The 27773-nt window shown below is 41.2% G+C and overlaps 2 protein-coding genes and 1 long non-coding RNA gene across 5 annotated transcripts; 1 reads left to right on the top strand and 2 right to left on the bottom strand.

Moving 5' to 3' along the window:
* Positions 1 to 1473: 1473 nt before the first annotated feature.
* Positions 1474 to 11956, bottom strand: LOC147259168 (uncharacterized). Of its 2 annotated transcripts, none has more exons than XR_015116836.1 (4): positions 11919 to 11956; positions 11515 to 11587; positions 11359 to 11426; positions 1474 to 2211 (listed from the first exon to the last, which is right to left on the bottom strand). It is a non-coding gene; the product is annotated as an uncharacterized LOC147259168 (long non-coding RNA). The 2 variants fall into 2 exon arrangements; XR_015116838.1 differs by lacking the exon at positions 1474 to 2211 and adding an exon at positions 10380 to 10571.
* Positions 11957 to 12020: 64 nt separating this feature from the next.
* On the top strand, positions 12021 to 19691 carry irak4 (interleukin-1 receptor-associated kinase 4). Of its 2 annotated transcripts, none has more exons than XR_015117180.1 (11): positions 12021 to 12352; positions 12484 to 12629; positions 13435 to 13602; positions 14483 to 14643; positions 14725 to 14789; positions 15313 to 15427; positions 15497 to 15606; positions 16200 to 16386; positions 17767 to 17829; positions 18115 to 18296; positions 18631 to 19691. XR_015117180.1 is itself a non-coding variant. In XM_086209460.1 (11 exons), exons 1-11 carry the CDS (start codon positions 12159 to 12161, stop codon positions 18679 to 18681), a joined length of 1425 nt encoding a protein of 474 aa, XP_086065586.1. In that variant the 5' UTR covers positions 12021 to 12158; the 3' UTR covers positions 18682 to 19682. The 2 variants fall into 2 exon arrangements, 1 of the variants encoding a protein (XP_086065586.1); XM_086209460.1 differs by having other exon boundaries at positions 18132 to 18296; positions 18631 to 19682.
* LOC147259170 (twinfilin-1-like) lies at positions 18977 to 27241 on the bottom strand. The gene is made up of 9 exons (XM_086209461.1): positions 27092 to 27241; positions 25524 to 25604; positions 25205 to 25383; positions 24256 to 24351; positions 24058 to 24162; positions 21508 to 21633; positions 20798 to 20948; positions 20585 to 20706; positions 18977 to 20179 (listed from the first exon to the last, which is right to left on the bottom strand). Exons 1-9 carry the CDS (start codon positions 27114 to 27116, stop codon positions 20012 to 20014), a joined length of 1053 nt encoding a protein of 350 aa, XP_086065587.1. The 5' UTR covers positions 27117 to 27241; the 3' UTR covers positions 18977 to 20011.
* Between the last annotated feature and the right edge of the window lie 532 nt (positions 27242 to 27773).

Consider the following 27773-nt stretch of genomic DNA (forward strand, 5'->3'; position numbering starts at 1 on the left):
CCATCTTGGACAGCTATTTCTGCTTTTGCGATGGTGTCAGAATAATTTCATAGTGCAGATTATGAAGCGACGTGTAAGCTGCATGCGAGGAAGCAGATGTCTGGGGACGTGAAGCTGTGAGAGTGACACTATTGGTCTTGAACATCGCAGCAGAACCGAGGGAATATTTATTGTGCGGTTCTGAGATTTATGTGAATTGCTGTTTTTTTTCTAGTTGGCAAATTAAGCCTTTATCTTTAAAATGCCAAACCAGTTTTCTAAAGACAGACATCATTATTTTTGGTTAATAGTGCTCCTTAAGTTCTCGTGTGGTGAGATAAGAACAGAACCTGGTACACTTGCAGCTTTTGTCCCCAGATTTCAATTTATTTAAACAATAAAATCAATTTCTCTGTGACTTTCAAAAGGAAACCAGAAGTTTCCGTCAAAGATGGCGGAGCTTCTCTCAAAACTTTGGGACTTCTGGTGGTCCCGCTAGAGAAAGATTACATTATTTGAGGCTCTTTCTGACTCTGTCCCTCCTTCTCTTCTGGCCATAATTGACACAAAGAAAAGTAGGTAATCAGTGCACTACAGAGAGCAAACAGTCTTATTGAGCCTGCCCCAGACCTGGTGGCATGTGTCCCTGATAGCATCTGTACTCTATCAATGACAGACAGGGTGTGGTATGGTGGATTCAAAGGTTTGGGATGTATGTGTGTACATTTGTGTGAGTGTGTGTGTTTGTGGGGTTGGTGCTGGGCTGGAGGGTTGACCTGCTGGACAAATACTCAAGGTTATCTGTCAGGAATGGAATGGAAACGACCGACCGTGACCTTCGTCCGCTTATATTTAAGAGTTTTTGTAAATGGGACCAGTGATGCTTTCTGGCAAACTGGGTAATTCCATACGAAAAAGATTTTCATTGTAATTTGTGTTACATAGCCCTTGAGAAATATTTGCTTTGGGGTTTTTTTGCGTCTTTTTTTGAGAATAGAGGGAAAATATACCTATATATAAATATATTCTGAAGTCACAATGTAACACTTATATCTTGAGTAATTAATGACTGCAAGACAAAGTTGTTCAAAAATATAACGTAACTAAATTGAGGTGACAATTTTAATCTCACGGCCTCAAAAAAAAAAAAAAAAATTCCCCTCCAGGCCATAAGTAGTTTTTTTATCATTCCAAATCTGACTTGTTCATAATTCATATTAACTGACAAATAGATAACAGATTAAATATTAAAGAAACTAAAAGTTACACAAGAAGCACAGCAGTGAGAAAGATTTATTCTCACAGGAACCCACCCTGTCAAATTATGCATGAATTATAATCCCAGTCATGAGCATTATTTTCACAGCTCACCAAACCAGGTTCCTTTTTACTTCAATAAGTATAATAACAGAAGGCAGATTGTTGCAAAAAAACAAACAAAAAAAAGTTAAAATATTTTCACTCTTGGGGCTGCATTGGCTCCTGTCATCCCTGTTGTAATGATAATCCCAGACCTGTAATCTCTTGGACTCCCAACTCAGCTATGGTCTGTACTTGCAGCTCGATTCGTGGACTCGGTCTGACACGCAGCGAGCACTTCTGCCTCGGCTTTTGATCTACTCTTCAATTACACTGTGTAGCAATCATCTGCACATCCCAAAGATGGTGATTGAAGTTAAAAGGATTCACGCTGATAATTTTCACACACACTCGGCTGCGTTCGGCTGTTACATTTCAGAGCGCGCAATTCTAAGAACGTCGCCCACCTTTTTCTTCCAGCCTTCAATATAATCTGTAATTGTGGATGTTTATTTTTCCGGTTAATCTCACTTGGCTATACGCCACTGCAGCAGCTATACAGACAACACTGCATGTTTGAGTTCATGATGAAGGGGCCCCTGTGCAGAACATCCACAAGACTTCCTTTATGTGACAGGTTTTGTTTTTTTTTCCCCAAAGGTGCAAAGGTGAAGCATGAGTGACTTGAAGCATACGAAAAGAAAAAAAAAAAAATCTGAAGTTTTCTTGAGGGGAACACTAGGGTGGTTTAACATAAAGACATACAGTACATGCAAACAATGACAGGATTAGCACATTTGTGGGGATTGAATGAGGATTAGGAAATGCGTGATTGTACCCTAAAGGAAAAAGGAAAAAGCTAGATCCTGTTCTCACAGGTACGTCCCATTGGTAGAACACACGTAGAACAAAATCATCCGAAGCGGCAGTTTTCTGGAAGTAAAAGCAGAGGCAATTTTTAAAGATAATCAATTATTGTTAACATTATTCATCCCATGCTTTGAAGCCCACATTTCAAGACAGAGCTGCCAAAGCTCCTTCACGAGACCCCTGTCCTCCTTTTTCCACAACAAATTCATCATTTGCAATCCCGTAATCCATCATGGTCTGTCCAGTTGTTTGAACGTTCAAGCAATCCCAGCAAATGTATAAAGTCAGGAAATGATTCTCGCCACATGATACGAACCAGACGTTTCATGAGCAAAGGCAGTATGATCAGACCCAGTGGAAAATGATCTGCAGAATGTAATTAATTCAACCCACATAAGTAGAGAGAATTTCCATACAAATAAGAATGGCACCATTTTTAATGTTTAGACACACTTGAAAATCCAAACCTCGGCTTCTGTTGTTGTTATTGCATTTACTCCAATTGGTTTTGGTTTCAAACTGCACTTCTGCGAGCCCCCCTAAAAACGTCGTCACCAACATCGGCTGCGTCTCAGATTGGTTGATCTGATGTTGGTGTGTTTTCAGCAGAACCTTTAAGAACAGATTCGCCTGATTTCAATCTCTCCTCAGGTAGTTTTGATTCTTTTAACTGGTAATCTGCCTCTCTTTCCTGTAATAGCTCTGAACGTCAGAACCATCACGAAGAGTTTTTTCAAACTGCAAATGAAGTACAACAATTGCTCCAGGACGAGACCACCTCTACAGGTCTCTAGACTGTGGTCTTAGCCCCGTGCACACCTGCTGTTAAGACAGGCAGTCATTGGTTCATACCAGGTGTGCACAGTGTCGTATGTCTGAATGAATCTTGAGAACCAGTCACTGGAACCACATTCAGAGGTGGTCTGGGCCAAATTCTTAGAGTAATGTATGTATAAATGCGTCCTGGTTCATGAAGGACCACCACATCAGCTGATGTCCTTTGTTGAAGCAGAAACACACTGATACGCACCTTTCATTCTTACTATAATCGTACCAAACAGTTAAATCAAAAGATTCAGACCAAACAAGGAAGGTGTTAAATCACCCTTAATGTGCTAACAGCGAATGCACCATGAGTTCTGGTCTCTGTGGGACCTGGACTATCTCAGGCAGAAGGTCAGGATCAGCTTTCCCTCTCAGTCAAAACACACCTTTGTGGTGTCTTTTGGATCCAGTCCCTGAACTGAGACAGTTACAGAGGACATTTAAAGACTTCTTGGCTCAACATTCCCTCGCTGCATGTGCCTTGGTTTTACAATCCACCAAGAACGTTTCTGCTGCATTCATCACGATGAAAGGAAGTGAATGATGTAGTCAGGTTCTTGCTTTAGTGTTCGCATTCCGCGTAGAGCTTGGAAGTGGATTTCTGTGTAGCTTTTTCTGGAGCATTTTTAGCTAAGAGATCCGGACTTCCATCATCTACACTACGCATCTCGCTATCTTTAAAGGTCCACCACTGATGTACGGATTAATCCATGAACTGAATCTGTTTTTGGGATGTGTTCAATCCTCCATAACATCCACAGCCACCTCGTTCCTCCCGTGCTCTTATTAACAGTACACTAAACATTTCCTCCCCCTCCGTGGAGGAAAGGATAAACCCATACGATTAAGGTGACTCAGCATCTAGGTTCAGTTTATAAGAGCTTGTCCGGAATTAAACTCATGAATGATCAATGCTCGAGACAAAAAAAAAGGGCTTTAGTTTTAGTGATGGGGGGGGGGGGGGGGCGTGAATCGCATGACAAATTCTCATAATCTTCCCTACAATGAATAGAACCTCAGTGTTCGTAAGTCTGACGTGCGCTTGGGAGATGTATGACTCAGCCGCAGAGGAAACACAATCCCAATTTAGAGCTGCAACTCAAAAGCTACTGTTTACATGTAATTGACACAACTTTGACAAAGGATTTTGGACATTTACATAAGACAGAATACGCATCAGAAAAATAACATATTACGCAACTCCTTGAATTATTAAGGAGATTTTTTTGCTGCGTAATTTAAAAAAAAATATTTAGAATTTTATTACAAATTATGAATTTAGATACATTTGTAACTTATCTCAAAAAATTGAATATAATCTCAATTTTTATTTTTTATTTTAAATTGACTTTATTTCATGTCATAATTTTGACTTACCATTGGAACAATATTTTATTTTTATTATCAGGGATAACTTCTTTGTTTTTCCTTTATTTTTGGAAATGGGATTCCTTAACTTATTGTGGACAAACACTAAAATATAATCGTTTATTTCCTGTTACAGTGATTTTGTGCTGCATTTTATTTTTGCATATCTAATAGAAAGAACTCTACATTGAACTAATTCATGGGTCATCACATGGGAAGCATGAATGAATTCTTCACTGTACTACGTGCACAAAAAACATATTTGTATTGAAGCAACCAAGCAGCACACAAGAAACTTTACAATGAAAGTGAACCTATGTTAGTGTATCAACCTTTTTATTTCTTTTTTTACTCTTTATTCTCTGTGTACCCATCATCCATCATCATGTCCCAACAGGTTTTCAGAAACAAACTGAGGAACAAATAAGGTGGGGCATTGTTTTATATTTGGAGGAATAAAGCACCTGTGGCGGTCTTTTGTCACATGCTCAAGGCCTCAAAGTTGAAGTCTAAACCTGCTTTCAAGTTTCAGAGAAGCTCATTGTAAGAGATTAGAGCAACCACTCCAATCCGCCTCGGGTTATTTATCCAACTAAAGACTGGTATTTTTGAAAGTATTAAAAGACGACAATATAAGGGGAGGAAAAACATCTATAAAAGAGAGATCAGAATGCTTCAAAGAAATTAGGACTTTGTAAACCATTAAAATTCTGCTTTTGTATGTTGAGGCACCAGCAGGTTGGCGTCCAATACCACCTGGGGTTTTCGCACAAAAAAACCCCCACCTCAGCGAAAGTTCATCTCAAGGGTTTTGCTGTTTCTCATGCAACCATAATGGCTTAAGAATGAAAGGGGAAGACACCTGACCTTTGACTCATCGCTGGCATGGGCAGGCAAAGTGTGCCAGTGTCACAGAGGAAACCTTCCAGATGTCCTCCAGTAAGCTAAAGATATGTGAACAAACACTCCGTCATCTCCCTGGCTGGCGTCGGGAATGTTAGCAACTGCTACGCATGTGTTGTTGGTCTCTTTGTGGCGTTAAAGCTCTGGATAAGCAGTGATGAGCGTTGGATTACAGGGTCCCTGCTGAGATGTCAAAGGGCCAAGCTGGCTCTTTTCACCTCCGCCCTCGCTGGAGCACAGCGTCAGTGGCAGGGGTTGCCTACCATCAATGATGTGCTTCAAGAAGATCAGACGGCCTTTTCGCCATTTAGGGTCACTATTGACCTGAAGGAAAAATGTGTGGGTGGAGAATAAGTCAGGAGATCTCTGTTTACACCAAGAAGTCCTTTGGCAGTAGTAAATAAACCCAAAAGCCAAGTAATGACCAAGGCAGCAATGTTGAGGGCCTCCAGCTAGGAAGCAAGCTAATTATTTCACTTATTTTCAATCAGACTTCTTCCTGCAGCCAGTGGATTCACCTCTCGTTGGCCATTAGAAAGAACAGAGATTTAAGCAACTTCTGCCTTGGCTTCACTGTTCATCCACATCTTTTACACAGTCTTGAAATCATGTACCCTTTCTTTTGTTTCTGCAGAGATGGATGGAGAATCAGTCATCACAACTTAGTTACCACACACTGAAATCCTGAATGAAAAGGAGCAGAAAGAAGAAAAACCTAAGATTTACTCTGCCCCCATGTACCGGGATATCAACTTACAAAGACTGTCAAATAAAAAACAAGAGTCTTGTGCTAACAACTGAGATCTCCAGCTACTGAAGTCTAGCTAGTCACTCGAATGGTGCTGAGGACAACTGCTAACATCATCACATCCTTATCAAGGGCATTCTTTAATGGCGCTGACGCTCCCCAACAACCGTCCTCCACACAGAATTACAGCAGAGAGTTAGCAAATGGGTCTGTAACAAGGAGAGAGCAGAAGTAAGGCTGGGTGGATGAATCACGTCCGGATAAAACTTCGAGGGAGTTTTCTGCGGTGGGACCGTCACACAGTGCAGATTAAAGGGCCACCCTAAAGCCTTTGGATGGCTGTATGTGTTTTAAACTCTCTGTTTCCACCATCTTTTACTGTCCTAATAAAAAAAACTAAAAAAAAAACTGGGAGATCGTCCTCTATAACTCTTCTTACATGGTGTCCTGCAAGTTATCACACTTTTATATGATGTCATACACATCTTTACAGTTCTCCCCACAGCCAGAAGGGCAGCTGACTGGAGGCCTGTAACACTCGGCTGCACCTTTGAAGACCTTGAAGTCATTGAGCAAAACAGCAGGAATTATAGCTAAGTGCTGATAAAAGCACCATCAAGTTTGTTTCTGTTCGATTTTTTTTCTCCAAATAAGTAATACGCGTTTCATCAAGTCAAGTTGGAATGCAAAAGCTTCTTCTTCATTGTAATGTTTCTTGTGTGCTGTTTGGTTGGTTCTTCTCCTAGATTTCATTTAGTTGATGCTCATATTGAATCACCCTTAAGGTTCGTGTTTATCCTTTCTCCATGTGCCGTGCTGTGTGAAAGCCAGGAGCTTGCGTGCGTGGCTTTGCATTGCATGGCTTGTGGCATTCTGCCAGATAACCCAGAATGTAACAAGTAACCTTGAAGGGCTTTTTTTTTTTCTCCCTCTCAAACTGGTACGCTCGGCTGGACAGATAATTTGGGATTGTGGCCAGAGATTTTTGAGGAAATATGAGAGGGCAACCTCCTGCAATCAGGCAGTGTCAGTGACCACTCGAGTGCAACACGCCGACGAGCTGCCACTCACTCCTCAGATGCAGATTCCTGACAAGCTGTGGATGTGTGTTTGCGTGAGCGTGTGATTCATGAAAAGAGTGGACAAGCAAACAGCTGTTTTATATATTGTTCTGGAAATGCTACAACCCACAGAGAATAAGGAGACAATTAAGACTAACTGTTCATACGTTAAAAACCTAAAATTGTCCTTGATTTCCGTTGGCTGGAGCGTTGCCTCAAATTATCTGAACCCCAGTTATTTGTAAGCTCTCCACACAATTTTATTTCTTTTCTAGAAATGTCACCGTGTAATTTGTGTAATTTCATGTTTTCATTTCCAGTATTCCTCATGTTTAGTCATGTGTAACTGTTGACCATATTGGTCAGTCATGAGAAGGTGCAGGCAACTACTGCCCCCTGTGTGCTCAACATGCAACTACAGCATTGTCATCCTCTCAAGAAGTGGCAAGACTCCCTGGGGTGAACTCCTAATGTCCATCAGCTAAAAGCCTTGTGTGGACAGACAGTGGCTGTACAGACAAACACTGACGATTCCCTATTCGAGCCATTTACGGGGCTCATACCCCCCGTTGCTCTTCTCAGTCCTCCTATTCACTTGGCTCATCTGAATTCCAGCATGGAAGACCTCTAATGAGCTGGGTGAACTGTTACACGACACGACGCGACTGCTAATTAATCACAGCAGCTGTACACATTGCCGCTTTGGTGTTGACATGTGAACATAAATCTGCCAGTATTCTTCTGGAGAGTTAAGATGTTCCTGCCCGGAGCCAAAGCGTTGCATGCAAACATAGATCAGAAGGTGTTTTTGCTTTGTTGACTTATTTTAGGCATACATCTATAATTACATAAACGTGAATAACAGTAGGTTGTTTTTTTTATCTTTAAAGATATGAAAAAGAAAACCAAAAATGTGTCTCCTGCAATACTTAGCAGTTGCCACACAGAAACTTCTTGACACATAAGAAATGAATCACATATGATAGCACATTACAATCAAAAAGGGAATATTTTCAGTTGTCACTTTCAGTTACTATATTTGCTCGGATTCAGAAAAATTAAACGTAACGTGTCTGCACGTTGTATAAAAAAATAGTCGGTTAGGTGAGTTTTTTAAAATTTTTTCGCTTTATAATACTGTTAAAGTGCCTAAGTTTATTATTACTCCTGAGATTAACTATTTACTATTGAGATTTATAATGGGAGTTACTTAAAATTATTTGATAATCATACAGTTATTTGATTTGTAAATAATTCAAATTTCATAATTGTCTTAATTGTTTGGCTTTTATTTCATTCGGACAAGTAACAGTGAATTAAAAATTCTAGGAATACGAGTAATTCCTCTTTTCTCCTACAATCATCAGTGAAAGAAAAGCTCTTAAGTGATCTTCAGTGGTTTTCTATCATCTATTAACAACTCTCATCTAGACTTGTCTCACTTTTGTGGTTTCCTGGACTTCACATGATTTCCTGTGATCACTTCCTCCTCCTGTGGACTTTCTTCCTGCTGATTAAAGCCAGTCTGGCTCTTCTCCCGCCTCTGCCCTCGTTCCCAAACGGCAGGGGGACTTTTCTTTCTGCTCTCCCTTGCAACTTTTCCTTCTCAGTCACACGTTTTTTATTCCACATCATGTGTGCCCTCCTCACTTATGTCTTTTTTCCCACTTGTTTGCCTTGCTCCTTCATTGTCTCTTTCTCTCTTACTCCCCTCCTTTGTCTCTCTCTCTCTCTCCTCTCCTCTTCATCAGCTCACTCAAACTCCCTACTCACCACAGGAGAGCAGAGTTCAGCTTTGCCAACTCTCTCTGCGTGTGAACTGCGCAGTGTTTTGTGTGAGTGCACGTGCGTGTGTGCATGTGTGTGTGAGTGGTGTTGGGATCCTGCCACTTTGGTTAGAGAAGGCATGCAGGAGGCAAAGTTCTTCAAAGAGTTGCTTGTGCACAGGTGTGATGGCTACCACACACCAGCAGATGTAATGACCCCCCCCCCCCACACACACACACACACACACACACATGCATGCATGCACACAGACAGCTTGTGGTTGTAGGTCGCCATCATGCATGGAGCTCCTTTGAAGATTGTTCAGTCACAAGACAAATATCTTTACATTAAAAATATAACACCTAACGACTCATCACCTAGTGTTTACGCCAGATGTTGCACGTGTACTCAAACACACACACACACACACACACACACAAAGTCACACGGATGCTCCCACAAATGCACCTATACCAGCTGTTATTAAGCTCATAAATTCAGGATTGTGTGTTTATGAAGCCTGTATCAAACATCAGGAATAAAGAGGAGACACACACGAGGCCACCATAATTGCAGTAATGACTCTAATTATGCTGATTCATACAAAATTGCAGTTTGTTTACACATGGTGATCTCTCCTTTTCATGTACAGTAATTCAGTCCATGTGCATCAGAAGACGTAAACGATCCATCAGAGGAAAAAAGTGCACGTCCGTCTTAATGCATGACTCACGAACACATCATAGGTTCTATAATATGTAGTGTCATCAGTCTCACTTAAACACACAATAAACAGGCGAGCATGTGACAGTTGACTCCCCTCAGGTCACCTGTTTGCATGAACATGAAATAAAATGATTCTCAGCTGCGATAAATCATTCAAAAATTGCTTGCCACCATCATGACTCATCAAAATTTTTCCCCCAAAAATCTAAACAGACATAAAAGAGATGTGTGTGTGTGTGTGTGTGTGTGTGTGTGTGTGTGTGTGTGTGTGTGTGAGCTAGCATGCGTGTGTCTGTGTGCGTGTGAGCTTGCGTGCGCATGTGTGTGTGTTGTGGCTGATGTCCATTGCGGCTGCAAGATCACCATATGCTTTGGGTCAGTGTTTCCACAGATTAAATTCTGCTCACCATTAAACAATCCCACATACCGACAATATTAAATCTTTTCATGGTTTTATAATCTGATTTTGAAAATCTGTTTCTCTTTAAGTGGAGTTTAGTTTTCCAGAATATTTTGGATGGTTTTAGCTGCAGTTAATGCCAGTATATATGTTTTTTATTTGGCAAGAGCTGACCTCCACCTCCATTGAGGATCCAGTGCTATTTATCATAGGTAATATCAAACACTAGAAACTGCTCTTTTATTCTACTGACTTTAACTAATTCATTTTCATCTTTTAAATTAGTTTTTAATCTCTTTAGATAGTAACTACCACGGTATCAGCTGAAAATCCAAGTGTATAGTAGCACCGTTGATTGATTCAGGTCAAAATCCTGACTTCTCAGTGCAGAGTATTTGAATTTAACTTGTTGTAAATATGCATTTTGACTGCCCTCTACTGGCTAAAACCGTGCTATTGCAACTGAGTTTTACTATTGGCTGATCTGATGGCAGGTGACATCAAGAAGACAGCTTTCAACAGCAGAACTCGTACCTCACATGAAAATGGCTGGAAAGATATGCGATAGAATTTACAAGTGCTTCCACTCTGGATCAAACTGAAGATTCCACATCCATGTCGTCTCCTTTGCAGATGCGTGCAGAGAAGGGAATGTTTGAATATGAAAGTGAACCTGTGCATAATTGCTCCAACATAAATGATTATCTGGGTTTGTGTTGGGAGGCTGAGTGTCACCGAAGTGGAACGCAGCCTGCCAACTCCTTATTAACCACCATCAACACCTGATCTCACGAATGTCCTTGTGGCTGCCACATTCCAAAAGCTTGAGGTCACTTAGAGGAGTGAAGGCTGCTCTGATTTTACTAGGCCTGTAATGACTGTGGCTTTGGCATTATAGGCTAATGTTTAAGAATTATATGGGACACACATTCGCCTTTAGCTAGAAGATCAGAGTATGTTTTTGATTAGATATTTGTGTGGATAGATCATCTTTGGAGGACTTTGTAGACTTTGCTACATTTATCTGAACTCAGCAGTTAGACTGTAGACAACAATGTTCTTGTAAAGCATGGCCAAAATCGATGAAGATGATGTTCTTTTACATAATCAGAGCATCGGAACTGGATCGTACAACACTTTGACATGACATTGAGGGGTCGGTGGATTTGCTCTTGCACACACTCAAGCTCTGGAATACACAGGCATCACGACGTGGTCTTTTACTTTCAATATAGGAAACACAATATCAAATCCTTCTCTAATTTTAGTATCTTTTTGAATGGCGATGTCTGCTCCTACCAGGGTTCACAAAGTAAAAACTTCTGCACGCCTGTAAGTTGACAGGTGAGTAAGAGATGACCACAGGCCAACTGAGGCTTGACTCAATGAGTGACATCAGCATGTAGGCTCACCTGATTGGTCCATGTAGGTCTACCAACCTATTTCAAGATGGTCTCTACTTTTATCTTGCAAGAATAACCTGAAAAAAGTCCAAAAACATTGTGTCAATAAATTTGTCTATTTGCAGGAGTAGTGAACAATGTGCAGAAGTTATGTGTTACTCTTACTTGGGTGGTACTACTCCTTCTTTTACTTGAGTGAAGCATGGATGTACTTCCTCCACCGCCGCAAACATGCATACTTGCATTTGTACAAAAAAAGACAATAAAAAAAAATCACAATGTGATGCAACAAATGCAGTTGAAATGCAGTTTTGTAGTTAGCAAAAATTGTGGACAGCTGATAATGAAATATCTGCTCGTTTGTTTGTTTTGTTTGTTTGTTTGTTTGTTGTCCTCATCAGTACAAGTTCCTTTGCTCTCAACTGGCGAATTCTCTGTCCACTGGATGTCACTGTAACACTGCATTAATAATACTGACAGGCAGTACAGAGCAGTTTCATCTGTTGGGGCACATCTTTCTCTAACCAAGAGTCTACTCAAACAGTATTGAGGCGAAAACGAGCTCTTACCGACACCCAGGGGCCGCTCAGGACGGGCCGCCTCTCGGTTGCAGTCACTTCCTCCTTGAGGGTGACACTAGGACAACCCACTGCTGTTACGTTTAAGGAAGTTGCTCAATATCGGAAATATACATTTTGCTTAACCGTGAATGCAACAGCAGTTTACTAATGTGCGTTTTTTTTTCACTGCTACTGGAGGATATTAAACATCCATTACTGTGCTGTAAGTTGCACATAGTGTCCGTGTAAATGAGAGGTATAATGCCGGTATCTTCTCGTGAAATGAACAAGTCCGTAACTTCCGCTACTTATGTCCGCCACCTCAGTTATAGTTTACGTTATAAGTTGTCCGACTTTTTAGATCCTCAAGACAGGTGGAGGGAGGTTATTATCTCTATACGGAAGCCCAATGGAGACCTGAGGTACACCCAGCATCATGTCAGGTAGCTGGTCCATCTATCTATCTAGCTATCTATCTATTTATGGAATTGCATTCTTATTAGTCTGTGTATTAATCAAAAGGAGGGAATTATCTTCCCTTCTTGATCATATACGTCTGTCTGTATTTTTCCAGGAGATTTGAAAGTCTGGTTGCTCAGGGGAAGAGTCCCACCATGGAGCTGCTGAATGACTGGGGGACATCCAACTGCACTGTGGGAGAACTTGTGGACATATTAAAGAACCTCAAGTTACTGGCTGCGGCTAGTGTGCTGTTGCCTGGTAGGAATTTAAAATGTCAAATGTTGGCCCTGTCTGCTCACATAATGCTGTCTGAACAACAAAAACTTGTTTCATCAACTTTATTTATTACACTTCCTGTATCAATGATCATCCTTCCTGGATAAGGAGGGCAGATGTACAGTAGTGCAAGTGGAGCAAGGCATGATGGGAACAGGTAGAATGTGATCAGGAGTCGCAAGAAAGCATTACACAAGTTTTTGCATCAGCTACCTGATAAAAGCAGCCTTTTATAGGAAATATGGTCAGATTTTGAAAATGACAACATGGTCTAAGTAGAAATAAAAACGTATGTTTATGGATGCATCAAATAACTGAAAAAAATGTACTCAATCACAGCACAACGACGTACCTACAATATTACCATTAATAGTAACAACTCTCACTATTTTCAGAGATCAAAATGCCTGAATGGAAACGCATTTCTGTCTGTAGCTCTTCCTTTTGGATGAATAATTTTCTCATTTTTTTTTCACTGTATCATTAAATGGCCAATTTAATTAAACTTAAAGATGACAGTTATCTTCAGAAGAAAGTCCAATTATTGCCACGAGACACATTCTGTGCATGTTCCTAAACAGGAAGGAAAAGTAGTCTACCTATCCAACAAGTTTTTCTCAGTATTTGAAAAGAAATCATTTCATCATGTCCAAATGTTTTTGATTATTTTCAAGTATTCCACAAAAAGTGATTGAAGACTTTCTGAATGAAAATACAAAACAGACTTCATTATATTTTTGGGATTGTTTGAACCATTCTTAGACTGATTATATTTATCTGCAAACAGTGAAGGAGAACATCTCTGCAGAGACGCAGCAGGCCTCTCCAGCAGCAGGGACCGTTTGCAGTCCCCCCACCAGACCACTGGATGAGCTGGTGGCACTGTCAGAACCTGTCAGCTCCTCCCTGCAGCCTCCGACTCTCTCGGAGAGCAGCGAACAAGACCTCTCACACGGTTACGCACATTTCTCATCGACTTTCAAACTGCACTAATGTGACTTGTAACGCATGGAGCCCTATATGGTGATACTGAGTATGACGTTATTTTCGTTGTTAGTCAATAACCTCCACACTTCTGTTTTGTTTTTTGTTTTTGTTTTTTACGTGTTTTTAACTTAAATGAAACAAAAACCTCAACATCAAACTGTTGTGTAAGCACTAATGGATATTAGATATTATTATTCTGGTCTTTTCACATAAGCTTAAATCCATCCATCCATTTTCTATATTGCTTATACGTTAAGGCTTGTGGGGTGGGGTGGGGGGTGGAGCCTATCCCAGCTGACATTGGGCGAGAGGCGGGGTTCACCCTGGAGGGTCGCCAGTCCCTCGCAGGGCAATCAGGAGCGATTAGGGTTCAGTATCTTGCTCAAGGACACTTGGACATGGTCACTGGGGGAAGTGAGTGAAGAAAAAGTGCAAATATAGCATGTTAATATAATTATCAGCTATCAGATTTATGCGTATTTATACAAAACATTATCAAAATACTCATTAACGACTCCTCATTGAAATCTTAAAGGAGTTGTCAAACACACATAAAAATAAGTATCATTACGATTGTATTCATATCTGACCAGCATTTTAATGCAGTATAATTTTGATAGATCAAATGTAAAAATGCATCTTATTTCATAACTATTCTTAAAATTTTGAATCTCAATTAAACATTGTTGATCACATGTTCCTTAAGAATCGTTTTTCTGCACCTGCGTTTGAACCAAATGCTTCTTCTTAATTGACCAATAGGTGGCAGCAATAAGTTGCTTCCCCCACCCCAGACCCTCCAGTCATTTTGAAATAAGATTTTCTTTTTTCTGTGTGTCTCTGGTTAGGTTTCTCCACATTCCTGTACAGCGAGTTGATGAAGATCACAGGTAACTTTGATGACCGTCCCATGCCAGAGGGGGGCAGCAAACTTGGAGAGGGAGGCTTTGGGACCGTATATAAAGGAGTCCTGAAAAACATACCTGTTGCAGTGAAAAAGCTTAATCCAGTGAGTGAAAATATCTTCAGAGCAGTCTTTGAGTACTTTTAGAGAACTTGTCAATCACCTTGAAAATGATTGTTTATTTAGATAGACGACATGTCACTGGATGAGCTGCAGGTTCAGTTCAACCAGGAGATCCAAATGCTGCAGGTGTAAGTTTGTCCTCCTTTCTCTTTTACCCTTGTCATCCTTTTTGCTGGCGTCAGTGACTTACAGCCTCCTCGTAAATGTTACATTTCATTTGCTGTAGCCCAGACAGCTTGCTCTCAAAATGGCATCTTAATTTATGTAATGGAACTTGAGAGAGAAGGCAGCTTGGGACCAATATACATAAAAAATACGTCATTCTTTGATTTACTGGAAGAGAATTGTAATTTCTTGATACAGATCTACATCAAGTAGTCTTTTGTGAGGGCTTTTTCATCTCAAGTGCCAGAAGGTATAGTGCATTGTAATTGACCCTGTAAGATACAAACAACTTGCCAAGTAGTTCAGTATTCAAAGAAGCAAGTTTCCAAACAATGATCCAGTCGAATTACCATGATATTTAAAATTCCTTGTCCCTGCTCATTTTATTATCTAATGGATTAGTGACGTAGTATAAATGTAATACAATACCAACCATTTAGTTCCATAGCAATGTTGTTCGGTTTGATAATATAATTTCCTAAACAGGTTGAAGCATGAGAATCTGGTGGACATGGTTGGCTTTTCCTGTGATGGACAGTATCCATGTTTGGTGTACGCCTTCATGGCTCATGGTTCTCTACTCGACCGACTTGCGTGCCTGGTGAGCCCCGCCTACCCCACAGATGCTGTTCTCTTGTACTTTTACACATGTCATTAAACCTGTCCTCAGGGAGACAGTCCTCCACTGACCTGGCTGCAGAGGTGCCTGATTGCTGAGGGGACAGCAAGAGGTTTGGAGTATTTGCACATTAACCATCATGTCCACAGAGACGTTAAAAGGTACATAAGTGTGGTCCTCATTATCAATTGACTATAAATGATCTTGGTTTAAGTTTATGTTTGGAATTCCATCAAGTATTCATTTTATAGTCAAAAGTTAGATGGGAAGGTGCATCTCATTCTCATTTATGCATGCTAGCTGTTAGCTTACTATTAAACTACACAGCCTTATTGTCATTTCACATTTTTGGAATGATTTACAAACAATTTTTAACGTGTAAATTACTGAGCATAACGCGAGAGCACCAGTAATTGCATTTCATAAGCGTCAAACTAGTCATATCAACTATTAAAGGGACAGTTTGAAAATTTTGGACATGAGCAGGTGTCCATCATATTCCTGTAAACCATGTTGTTTAAAAATGTGTTAAGTGTTGAATAATGAGCCAGTTAGCTCACCGTTCCCTCTATTTCAAGTCAGTGTACCAAACGAACAAATGTCTTGCTTTCATATTTTAAAGAAAACAACACAAGAGTGATATTGCTCTTGTCCTCTAACTCTTGGCCAGTAAATGTGTAATTTTTTAACATGAGTATAACTCAATAAAACTTCTAGAGTCAAAATCCATAGTCTGTTTTTCTTTTTCTGCCAGTGCAAATATCCTATTGGATGAAGGATTTGTGGCAAAAATCTCAGACTTTGGGTTGTCAAGGGCCTCAGCAAAGCGGACCTCAACAACCATGATGACAGAGAGGATCGTGGGTACCTGTGCTTACATGGCACCCGAGGCTCTCAGAGGCGAAATCACACCAAAATCAGACGTTTTCAGCTTTGGAGTGGTAGGTGGTCCGCAGACACAGATGCACACACACAACTCAAATACTTGAAAAGTGAATGAAAGTGGTACTTCACCAGGATCACCAAAAAGCGTACTTTGCCCTTCAACAACTCAGATGTGGGTGTTTTGAAGTCACTGAGACTTGTTACCCTCCTCTAGAATGCGGCAACACCAACCACCTGCTGTATATTTAGCTTGAAGCTAATGGTGCTTTGCGGCTGGTTACAGCAACAGAACAACAGCAAAACTGCCCAGAAATGTCAGTTTAAAAACTCTTAACTACATTGTTTGGTATAATTCACATCTTCTTTATCCAGCTGTATGCTCAGTAATACACACACACACACACACACATACACACACAAAAAAAACGTTTTTTGGTAGTATTGTTATTTTTTTGCTGCAGTATCCATTGTTAGCTGTCAGTTGCCACTAGCTTCAGGCTAACAAAATGAATGTGGCTGGCTCTTACTGCATTCTAGAGCCAAAAGGAGCAGGAGGGAAGCAATGTCTTCATGAGTTTAAGACACCCATTTGTGAATCCATCCATCCATCCATTGTCTTCCGCTTATTCCTACATTAAGGGTCGCGGGGGGGCTGGAGCCTATCCCAGCTTCAACGGGTGAGAGGCAGGGTTCACCCTGGACAGGTCGCCAGTCCATCACAGGGCCAACACAGAGAGACAAACAACCATTCACACTCATATTCATACCTACGGTCAATTTAGAGTGTCCAATTAGCCTCATCCCCAATTGCATGTCTTTGGAAGTTGGGAAGAAGCTGGAGTACCAGAGAGAACCCACGCAGACACGGGGAGAACATGGAGACTCCACACAGAAAGATCCCCTGCCCGAGTGGGGACTCGAACCCAGAACCTTCTTGCTGTGAGGCGACAGTGCTGACCACTGCACCACCGTGCAGCCCCCCATTTGTGAATACTTTTCACAATTTTTAGTAGAAGTATAGCTTTAATATGTCAAGGCAAGTTAAAAATGCAACCTGTAAAATAGTGAACTCAATGTTGAAATTCTCCTGTTCTCCCTAACTATTTACATAAATACAGGACACAAACATTACAGTTGTGAAACTGGAGCTCTATTTCCTGTATCATCTGTCAATATTTCCTCCTGTAACTTCAGAGCCAGTTTAGAAGCACAGCTGCAGTGTATTAGTTGTTGCTTTAATACCCGACATAGTGAGTGATTGATGAGCTCAGTCGTGTGTAAATCTTCCTGACCTTCCATATAGCAGCTTATACTGTATATGTCATGTTAGTGGGAACACTGGAGTATCTGTGAGGCTACTTGGCCCATGTTGGGCTAAGAAATGTCTTCTGTCAGTCGGGGCCATGTGATTAACCCCACGTCTCCACCATCTACAGGTGTTGTTAGAAATATTGTCTGGACTCCCTCCAGCTGATGAAAACCGTGAGCCACAGTTCCTGGTAAGCAGCACAAAAGAGGCTTTCACCATGTTACAGTTTACAATTACAGTTTATTAAAGAAATTGTATTTCATTAGCGAGGGAATGTTATCGGTTACTAATCCGCTAACAGGAACTGGAAAGGTCAACCTTGCATTTCCTCACCAAACGCACCTGTTACAACACAATTTTAGACTGCATTGACATTGCTGATTGAGTCTCCAAATCAAGTTCCGTCAGCATGATGAAAGCGAAAGCCTTCTATTCACTCACTCCCTCAAATCATGACCTGTGGCGTGGTTTATAGCGTGAGTTCCTTCTCAGATGGAAATGTGGCATGACATTGATGATGAAGACGAGGATTTGACCCTGGAGACTTTTCTGGACAAGAAACTGGGAGATGTAGAGCTGAGCCAGGCAGAGAGTATCTACTCTCTGGCTCGTAACTGTCTTTGTGAGAGGAAAAACAGACGGCCGGTCACGCAGCAGGTACAGTAAACATGATCACTGGCACACGCATGTGTGCAACTACATGTGTCGTTATAAGCTCCACATTTATTTGTAAGGGTGAGACGTGTGATACTGCTAAATAATCTTGTATGAACACGAACAATTATGTCAGTTTCACTGTTCTTTCTTTTATTTTTTCGGTCAATTTTTTTTCCCCACTGAGGAGTAAATCAGATGCTAGAGACAGATAACATAAAATCAGCTGGATGAAATAGTGGACTGTATTGGATTTATTTCTGCAGATGATTTAATTCCAGACCTCATGCATTTTAATTTGTAAATTTGTTTTTAATGTCTGTGTCTGTGTGGACAGGTCCTGTCAGAGCTTAAAGGAGTTGTCAAAATCATGTCACTGGATTTTTAATCCCAGGAGCGTTACGCGGTAACTGGTTCAGCTCCAGTCACTGGTGGACATTTCCTTCAAGACTTTAAAAAAAAAAGCGTGGATCAACAGACCACCATTTTTACAATTTGCTATGAACTGTCAAGATTTTATTTTCAGTGATATCCCATATTATGTATTGTACATATTCTGTTGCAGGGATACTGTATATTGAAAGGGATTTATTGAGATAGAGAATGAGTGAGAATGTTAGTTTTTCAAGCAGTGCTTCTATTATGTAATTATTGTAAATTTTTTTATAATGAATAAAACAGCGTGTGATTTAAATATTTTATTTTTCTTCTTTAAAAGAAAGATTTGTAAGAAAACAAATAAGAACAAACATGTTTCTTTTTTCTATTACAATGACACTGTATGAATATAAAGGGATTTTTTTTTTCCCCCCTTTCAAACATGAGGTGAGCTTAGTAGTTTGCCTATTATTAATCAGTAGACCAGTGGTGGTGGCAACGTTTTAATAAAGGTGAAATATTCCCTTTCCTATTCACTTGCTAGGCTGTCTCTCTCTCTCTCTTGTATGGGAATCATCCAACGTTTGAGTAGCTTCCCCTTAGTGAAATCTGAGAAGTATTGATGTAATATTTCTGGAAGCCCCTGCTCTTTCCACTATTGATCCTCACTGACACCGTCACCGGAACAGACCAGACTGTTTCTTAATCATAGAGCATCACACAGCTACAATATGTACATTTACAGCACTTGCATAGAAAAATAAGTTTCTCAGCAGATGATTTCTCATGTAAACCACAGTTATATCAAAAAGAAGGAATTTTCCAATATAAAATGCACTGTTAAAATGAATCAATAGACACAAGTGGGATCATATCTTCTCTGATTTGGAGCACCTAAGTTGTGCAAACAGTAGGAGACACTAACACATGAGACATTATGGACACAGACTTAAGGAATGCAAGTTAAGAATTCAAACGTGAACTCAATAGTGGAATTTTAGATTGGCGTAAGTTCACTTTTCTTTTTTCTTTTTTTTAATCTTGAAGCTGGCAAAAATTGAAAACCTCAGTTTGACTTTGCTCATGTTTGTGGATGTAGTAACATACATAAATAGATTCCCATTTGACGAGCTACAAATGGAAATTCGGAAATGTGTCATTGCTCAGTTGTCCTTGGCGTGCATAGTTGGGTCTGTGGGTGAACTTAGTGGGAATTTGAGGTTGCTGTCTTATTCTTTTAAACAAGCATGTCAAATATGATTCTACCCCCTCCCCCATAATCGCAGGAATGTTCCACTATGGAACGTGTTTAGGGGTGGTGGTTGGGTGCAGAGGTCTATTTAGTCTTCCTCTTGTCCCTCTGTGGGTGGTCGGGTGATACGGCGACCGCCCCTCTTCCCTTGGGGGCCTTTAGGCTTGGCAAAAGCCTGCTTGTGTGCATGCTGCTTAGGATGCACCTCCTCGTACATGAAGTCACTGGTCAGGTCATCCCCGTTATCGATCTCCAGCTGGGACAAAACAGGGAAAAACAGGAGCAGATGAACTAGACAGCAGAGGCGAGTCAGTCTACCCTCGAGATTTTCATCAAATCAATTCCCTTCATACATTAACAGAATTGTTTCCACCTTAGATCACTGCTAACGTCATGAGAATTTCATACAGCGCCTTTCTACTTCAACAGTACCTCAACCATTGGTTCCATAACTTAGAACTGTGAACTCCAATTGCCATCACTGTCTCCAGTTATTCATTTTATCTTTATCTTTTTCTTACATACTTGTGTTATATTTATATTCGGTTTCTCTTGCACAGTGGTCACTTTTCATTTCACTGCCACTGTACCTGTACATTTAGGCATGTGACAAATAAAAACTTGAATAACTTGAATTTAACAAAAATAGATCATTTCTCACCTTTTTCTCAATCTCAATCTGCAGTTTATTTTCCACCATGTCAACCAAGGGATTTTTGCAGCTGGAATACAGCATCCTCTCTCGGATGCTGCACTTGTACCCGGGCATAGAATAAATGAAGACTGCAGCCGAAAAGGAGGCAGAGAGAACATTCAAACCAGGTGGAGAGGAAGAGGCTGTGCGTCAACAAGCACTCGTGAGACTTTTATTCACCTGTGGACTCTAAGTAGTCGCCTTCATGGGAATGTTTGTAGAGGAAGAAGTGGTAACGGGCCGAATCTTTAGGGATTCTCATCGGCAGGTCTTTCAACTCTGTCGGCTCAGTGCTGCACAACAGAATCAGCTCCTGTTCAAAGTCGACTTGCTGTTGGGGGAAAAAACAAAACAAAAACAAACCACAAATAAAAGTCACTCTCTGGATTTATGGTGCGCATTTGCAAACAAGTCCCTGCTTTGAATACTGATCGTGTTGTGAAAGGGAGGGGACGGCGCACACCCAGCCACCTCCCTCTCGCTCAGGTGTATTCTACCAAAACATTTACTCAGGACTGTGCCTCTGAGCTTTCACCAACCTTCAATACATGAACAGAACACAACATTTTGCTCTACCCGAAAAGCTTTTAGGCTAACAAACAAAAAGAGAATTGAGACAAGGCTGCAACACAATTATTCCTTTGTGCTTTGCACTGATCTGATCTTGTGATATATGCCCTTTGAATTGCAATGAGAAGAATTCTCGCACAAAGGCTTTTAGTTGAAATGAGCAAGTCATTGTGTTGGTCTGCAAACAATGCTTTATATATTTAGGGGAAAAAAAGTTGAATTTCTCGAAACAAGACAAGATGAAAGACGGAGGACCGGTTTCAACGTATCGACCCGTCTAGGAGCACCTGTTGAACCGTGAGAGTCTGTTCAGGACTCACCAGTTGGACATAGTTGAGTTTCTTGTCCCTGAAACGTTCCAGCGCTGCAACAGCATCTTGGTGAAGGGGGAAGGCCACACCTTGCAGGGTCTGGTGCTTGGTGTCCACACAGATGTCGGTCTGCACCTGTACAAAAAACACACACACACACACACACGGTGAAGTTCTAGACAGTACTTTTGCTGGGATGTTATGCTACATATTTAAAATGGACCAGACCGAATGCATGAAATGTGTGCGCAAATGTGTCATAAGTAACATGTTAAAATACAGCAGTCATTGTTTTCAATTACTTATTTGCATCGATGCTTTTAGACATGATTTTAATGCTCTCTGTTACTTGTTTCACAAAAACATTTCTATTTGCATATCATTTTTTTCTCAAAACAAGCTCAACTCTTTATTGAAACGTTCAATTTTAACTGCTGCATATCTAACTGTGATGTCATTTTGTTTGTGTGCTTTTGTGTTCATAACAATTTCAGCATGAACACACGTACACACACACACACACACACACTCAGATGCAACCACAATCTCATCAAACTGGTGACATCGTGCTGTAGTTACTGACCTACATTTTACTGTATTCTGGCCGTAAGAGGGAACAAATCAATGTTCTTTCCAAGCGATGATGATTTTAGAGTCTGGATGACGAATGATAACCTTCATTTTAGTCGTCAGGAAGTAAAAGGTTTACAAGCGCAACAAGCAGCTTGAATTCTGAAGCGTGATGATTACAGATGAGGTGCTTGTATCGAAAGTGACAAGGCGCATCCACAAAATCACACTGAAAACTGGAAATGCTGGGGGGTGGGAATTACACTGATGGATTGCGTCTATTTTTAGAAGCCTGTTCCCACAAAATGAAATGCTGTGCAAACATGATTGAGCTTCTGATGTGGCTACTTCGCGTACCGAGAAGGATTGCTGGTGTTTTATCCATCTGCTTAGCGAGAGGCAGGCAGTTGCCGAGCCATGGCGATGATAAATATTTCAAAGCCTCTTTTTCATCTAGGTGCTACAGATTAATGTTATATTATCTTCTCTCCGCAGCTGGTCTATCTATCCTATCTGAGCTGGTCATTTTAATTGGCCGTACTTTGGAGAGAGGAACTAAATATCTCTAAGCATTTCCATATATGGTCAGGAGCTGCTTCTTGTTTATCAAACAGACTGAGAAAGCAGCAATTAAAATAGGCTGTTTAATAAAAAGATGAATGGTGGTTTTGATTTATTCATAGGAGCAGTGGCTTTAATGCTTCAGCAGAGGCCAGAGAAGTTCAGGTTGTTTGTCCCATTCTCATTAACACAGTATCTCAAGAACGCCTCCGGGGAACAGCTTCAAACTTTGGCACAAACACGCCCACTGAGACTCCAGGTTGAACTGAAAAATAACAAAAGTTAACCTGACAAAGGTGAAGGTCACACGACGACAGCGTAAGCTTGGACCGAAGCAAAGATTTCCAAGCCAGTTGGATATTTGGCCCAAAAGATATCGAATTTCAATGTCCTCTGGAGTTGAACGCGGCAGAGTAACGCCTCCAAGCCACTAGAGGGTGGGATTACACTTCAGCGGAGGTCTGACACCTGACAGTTCAGTCTGAACAAGCAGTAGCAGCAAAGTGACATAGCGTCACAATCAGCACGGCGAACCCAGTCACACACTTCATATTTTATTATTGCACAAATCATACAACCCTTTAAACCCTCCAGAACAGAACTGGTCCAAACGAGCGTGTGCCTTAACACCTGCACTGAACCAGGTCTGAAGAAAACCCTGATGTCTGACGACTAAATCCAGCTGGACCATGACCTGGTTGAATGAAAATCCTGAAACATGTGAATGGCCGAGCCCTTCGCTATTGTGCGACTGAACTAAAGCATATCATGTTACATTGTTTCTTTATCTTAATGCTGCAGCACAATGCCCCGCTCACCTGTGCTCCAGGCAGAAACACCGACATCTGGGTCATCACAGCTAAAGAGCGTCAACATCTGCATCGGGGGAAATATCCAATCTCATCTTTTACTGTGTTGTTTGACGGGCGAAATGGGTTTTTTATGTGTGCAGACAATATTCTAATGGAGCGATGGATGTGAGCTGTAAGAGCCTAATAGATTCATCTCTGCCAGCATCCTGCTGTTCTAACGGATCAGCGTCTTTGCTCGGTGTCGAGAGTGCCGGGCCAGCATATGCACGCTTGCACTGCTGCTGACCTTGTGCTGTTTTTTTTGAGGATGCATTGCTGGCTTTCTCCCATACTTCCCAGACACGACAGATGTGATTAGGAGGAATACTGTTGTGGGTTGCTTTAGCTTCTTCTCACCCCCCCCCCCAACCCAACCAACCACAACCACCTCATGTAGAAGGAGGACATGAGCATCATCCCTTTTCAGATCAGAAACAGAGACTAAACCTAATCCACGCCCACTTCACAACACTTACACTCGTCAACAAGCAATTGAATCTGTGTAAACAAGCACAAAAAATCAAATCACTTGTGTGTGTGTGTGTGTGTGTGTGTGTGTGTGTGTGTGTGTGTGTACCTCATTTAGTTTAATCTGTCTCAGTTCCTCCTCTGCAGCAGTGAGGGGCAGGGGAGCAGCCTGTGAGGTCAGATATTTCCTGTATCCGCTGAGATTTAAATCATCCTGGGGACCAAAGAAACCATAACACATAAAATGCATATATGATGGAATATTCTCACAGAATCTATGAAAGAGCGTTTCACAACATTTTTTTACCTTTACAGTGGCGAAAATCTCATCCTTGATGTGCCCGCCTCCGAACTCTTTCTTCAGTGTGGCTCTGGTAGCAGCATATAACATTTTGTGTCTCACCTGTTAAAAATGGAAGAATTTTTTTGTTGTTGGAATGTTACGACCCCAAGAGCTTAAAAGGACGTAAAATGCCCTTTCATATGTCTTTTTTGGGGTAATTTTATTAAATATGTTGCAGCATAATGTGTATATCTTGCAACTTCTAAACTGCATTTTGTTCATTTAATGAGAGGATGTCCTGTCAAAAATGTATATTTTAAAGATTCAAATAAATTACTTCCTTAAGTTTTCATCTAAAATCAAACCGGACCAATTCAGCATTTAAACCACGATATTTCAGCACAAGCTTGCATTGGAAGAGTTTGCAATTTCAAGACAGGCCTCAACCTGAAGCCCTGCGCTGGGAGCTGAAGGACAAGAATGTGGAGCTCAGCCTCTCAGAGAGAAATAGAGTGAGACTGAGAGAGCGAGAGAGAGAGTGAAAGAGAGAGAGTGAGTGAGAGAGAGAATCCGAGGGCCACAAAACTGCAAAACAAAAGAAAGAACCAGCATGGTAGTTTGCGTCTCCTGCTGGTTTCTCCTTCGCGCCATACACTGCTGTTCTGAATCATCGAGGCACAAACCCTTGAAGTCGTTCATCAAGTTTGATTGTGTGAGTCAGCAAATGTAAACACACATTTGCACGACGAAGTAAGGGGAGAACTCTTATGTTATCTATATATTTATAGCCTGTGTTTTGATTCAAGAATGCAGAGAGAATGTAGCTCTGCACTGAATTTATTTATGCACCTATAGGGAAGAAAGAAAGTAGCCTTGATGTGGTTAACTCCACCCATCTGATCCTCAAAGCAGGAGTAAACACGCCACGAAGTACGGAAAGCTACTCATTAACGTCTGGCTTTGGTTTTCTTACAGTAGAGTGGTCCGGAGACCAGGCCAGGAAGATCCACTCGTAGCCCTGGTTGTTAGTGGTGTCCAGCCGGTAAAGAATGTAGCAGGGCACGGCATCGTCGAGGAGGGGCAGCACTAAGGAGTCGTACTCCTGGTCCCACTGCTTTGACGCTTTCCTCGTGGCACCCAAAGTCAGCTGCTCTGGAATGCAGATGTGCAAAACATAACAGTGGATGAGTTTGTTAGTCATGCTGACAGGACAAGTCCCGGGAGAGAACGAGTTAAGAGGCTCCTTGGCGTTAGAAGCGGTAAACAAACTCTAATGCTCTTAAGATGCTTACCATCCTCGATGATGATCTTCAGGGCTCGGTATTGGTCTCCGCTCCTGGCGCTGGCAAAGACATCTTTCACATCATTGCCCGCTGATGAGGAAGAGACAGAGAAGAAGTCAGTGTCCTGTTCTTTTAAACTCTGTCACATGTATTTATGTGGCCGATCTAAAATGACTGGAGTTCAAAAACAATAAAAGACTAAAATAATCAATATAATCAGATTTTTACAAAAAAAAATTAAAACGGATGAAGACTCATAACAGAAACCAAATGGCAAATGAAAGTAAACGTGATTTCAGTTTCATCTCGAAAGTGTCAACAGAATTAAATCCACTATTTGATGCGATGCCAGTTTAGGGACGCTAGTCGCAGACGGGCTTACTGACCAAACAATCTCTCTCAAATAAAAGCCCAGGGGACCAATGGTAGTGAGATTCCTCCAAAAACAAAACAAAACCCCAACCGTCAGATTTCTGCCAATATAGAACGATGCAACCAACCCACATGCAATAATCTTCACCACTGGGAACAACAGCACCTCATCACATGTCCCTCATAATGTGCCTCTGCAGTCTCACCAGGTACAAAAACAACAAAACACACCCTCCTAGTAGTTGGGTTACGATGACAAGCTCAGGAACACTTTATTAACAGAGAGTTGACGTCCAAAAAATGACCTTTGACCCCCAAGTCCTGGTGTAAACAATTTGCATTCAGACCATATAAGGAGTTCCCTCTCTTCTGTATCTGTCCAATTGAAGAACCATGCAAAGACTTCAGGAAAATAGGAATGAAAAAAAAAACTATCATTTCTACTTCAGCCTGTTTCAGACAGGTGCTGGTCATTTCATGTTCCTTCAGAGGGAAACCAGATTGGGTCGCAGTCAGTCATTTCAAATTAGAACCCTTTTAACAGTGAAAAAGCCTCAAATACACACCGAATGAATGCTTCTGTTGAACTGGTGGTAGAGATACTAGCATCCCCTCACACCTCCTCTGACCTCCCCGACCGAACACACACATTGTTTGCCCCCCCCCCCTCCTCCCCAGGGTGAAAAAGACAGTCAATGCAACAAAGCTGCGGCACTGCTGCAGAAACACACCGGACCGTCACGCCCTGCTGAGGTCCGTTTAGACAACAACACACTGCAGGTAATGTCAGCTTCGCCCTCGTAATGATGGCAACATTTGCCGGTTTAACAGGCCACTAGGTTGGGGTTTTTTTTTCTTCCTTTTTTGAATAAAGGCGTCGCCCGTTCATTCAAAAGGACAATCAAATATTCCAAGAATCACAATGAGTAAGGGAAACGATTCCTGAGCCATTGTGGGAAACGAGAAATAGTCGTGATTGAAGGCGGCTGGTAAACCAGCTGAGGACTTACGGGTTCTGTCTCAAAGCCCCACAGTTCCAGCCGCTGATTACACATCACGATAGTTCAAGCTAGCTAGTAGTAGCTAGCCAACTTGACGCTAGCTCCACGGCGCAAGGACTTATCACAGCGGCCGAAATCTCGCGGAGGAGTCGCGGAGAAACGCAGAAGAACAGACGGAGGCTGAAAGCTGAGGAATGCATTTACCTTGAATGCCCGTTTGATGTGACATCGTGTCTCTCGTCGGATAGAAGGGCTGAGGCAGCTGATCAGGCGAAACCAGGGCAAGAGAAGCAGGAAGTGGACTACACCGACAAAGACACGCCCGGGTGTGTCGTCATCAGTATTGCGATCATGTGACAGTCAAAACTAGTGGTAAAAATACTATATTTGGTATATTACAGTCATAAGACTGAGAATAGGAGTCGTAGAGGAGGTAGCCACAGTTTTCTTTTTTAAACTAGGAGAGTCGTGATGAAATCTAATTTACAATTTGCACTTTAATTCAGGGTTGAAAGTTTTTTTACGTTCCAATGCAGTGTGGTAATTACACAGTGGTTGGGGAAGTAAAATAGACTATGAAGGAATATGATTAGATTAATGCAATAACAATAAATTGCACTTAGATAAGATTACATGGACTTACTATCAATCAAGCAGCGCAGATATATTTAAAGTGATTAAACTTATTTAATGAAGTGACAACAAGGGCTTCTCAATTTTAAAAAATGTATTTGCGATTATATTGATGGATATTACAATTGCAATATAATTTGCAATGTTGGAGGGAATGCTTTTTACATGATTATTCTCATTTTCATTGAAAGGAAAAGTAATGATGTGATATGCATGAGGATTTCTATCAAACAAAGTGGTTTTCTTAAGTTGT

Source organism: Aulostomus chinensis, chromosome 7 (genome assembly GCF_037954235.1).
Source record: "Aulostomus chinensis isolate RoL2024-O1b breed Wild chromosome 7, RoL_Achi_v1.0, whole genome shotgun sequence".
NCBI classification, from domain to species: domain Eukaryota; kingdom Metazoa; phylum Chordata; class Actinopteri; order Syngnathiformes; family Aulostomidae; genus Aulostomus; species Aulostomus chinensis.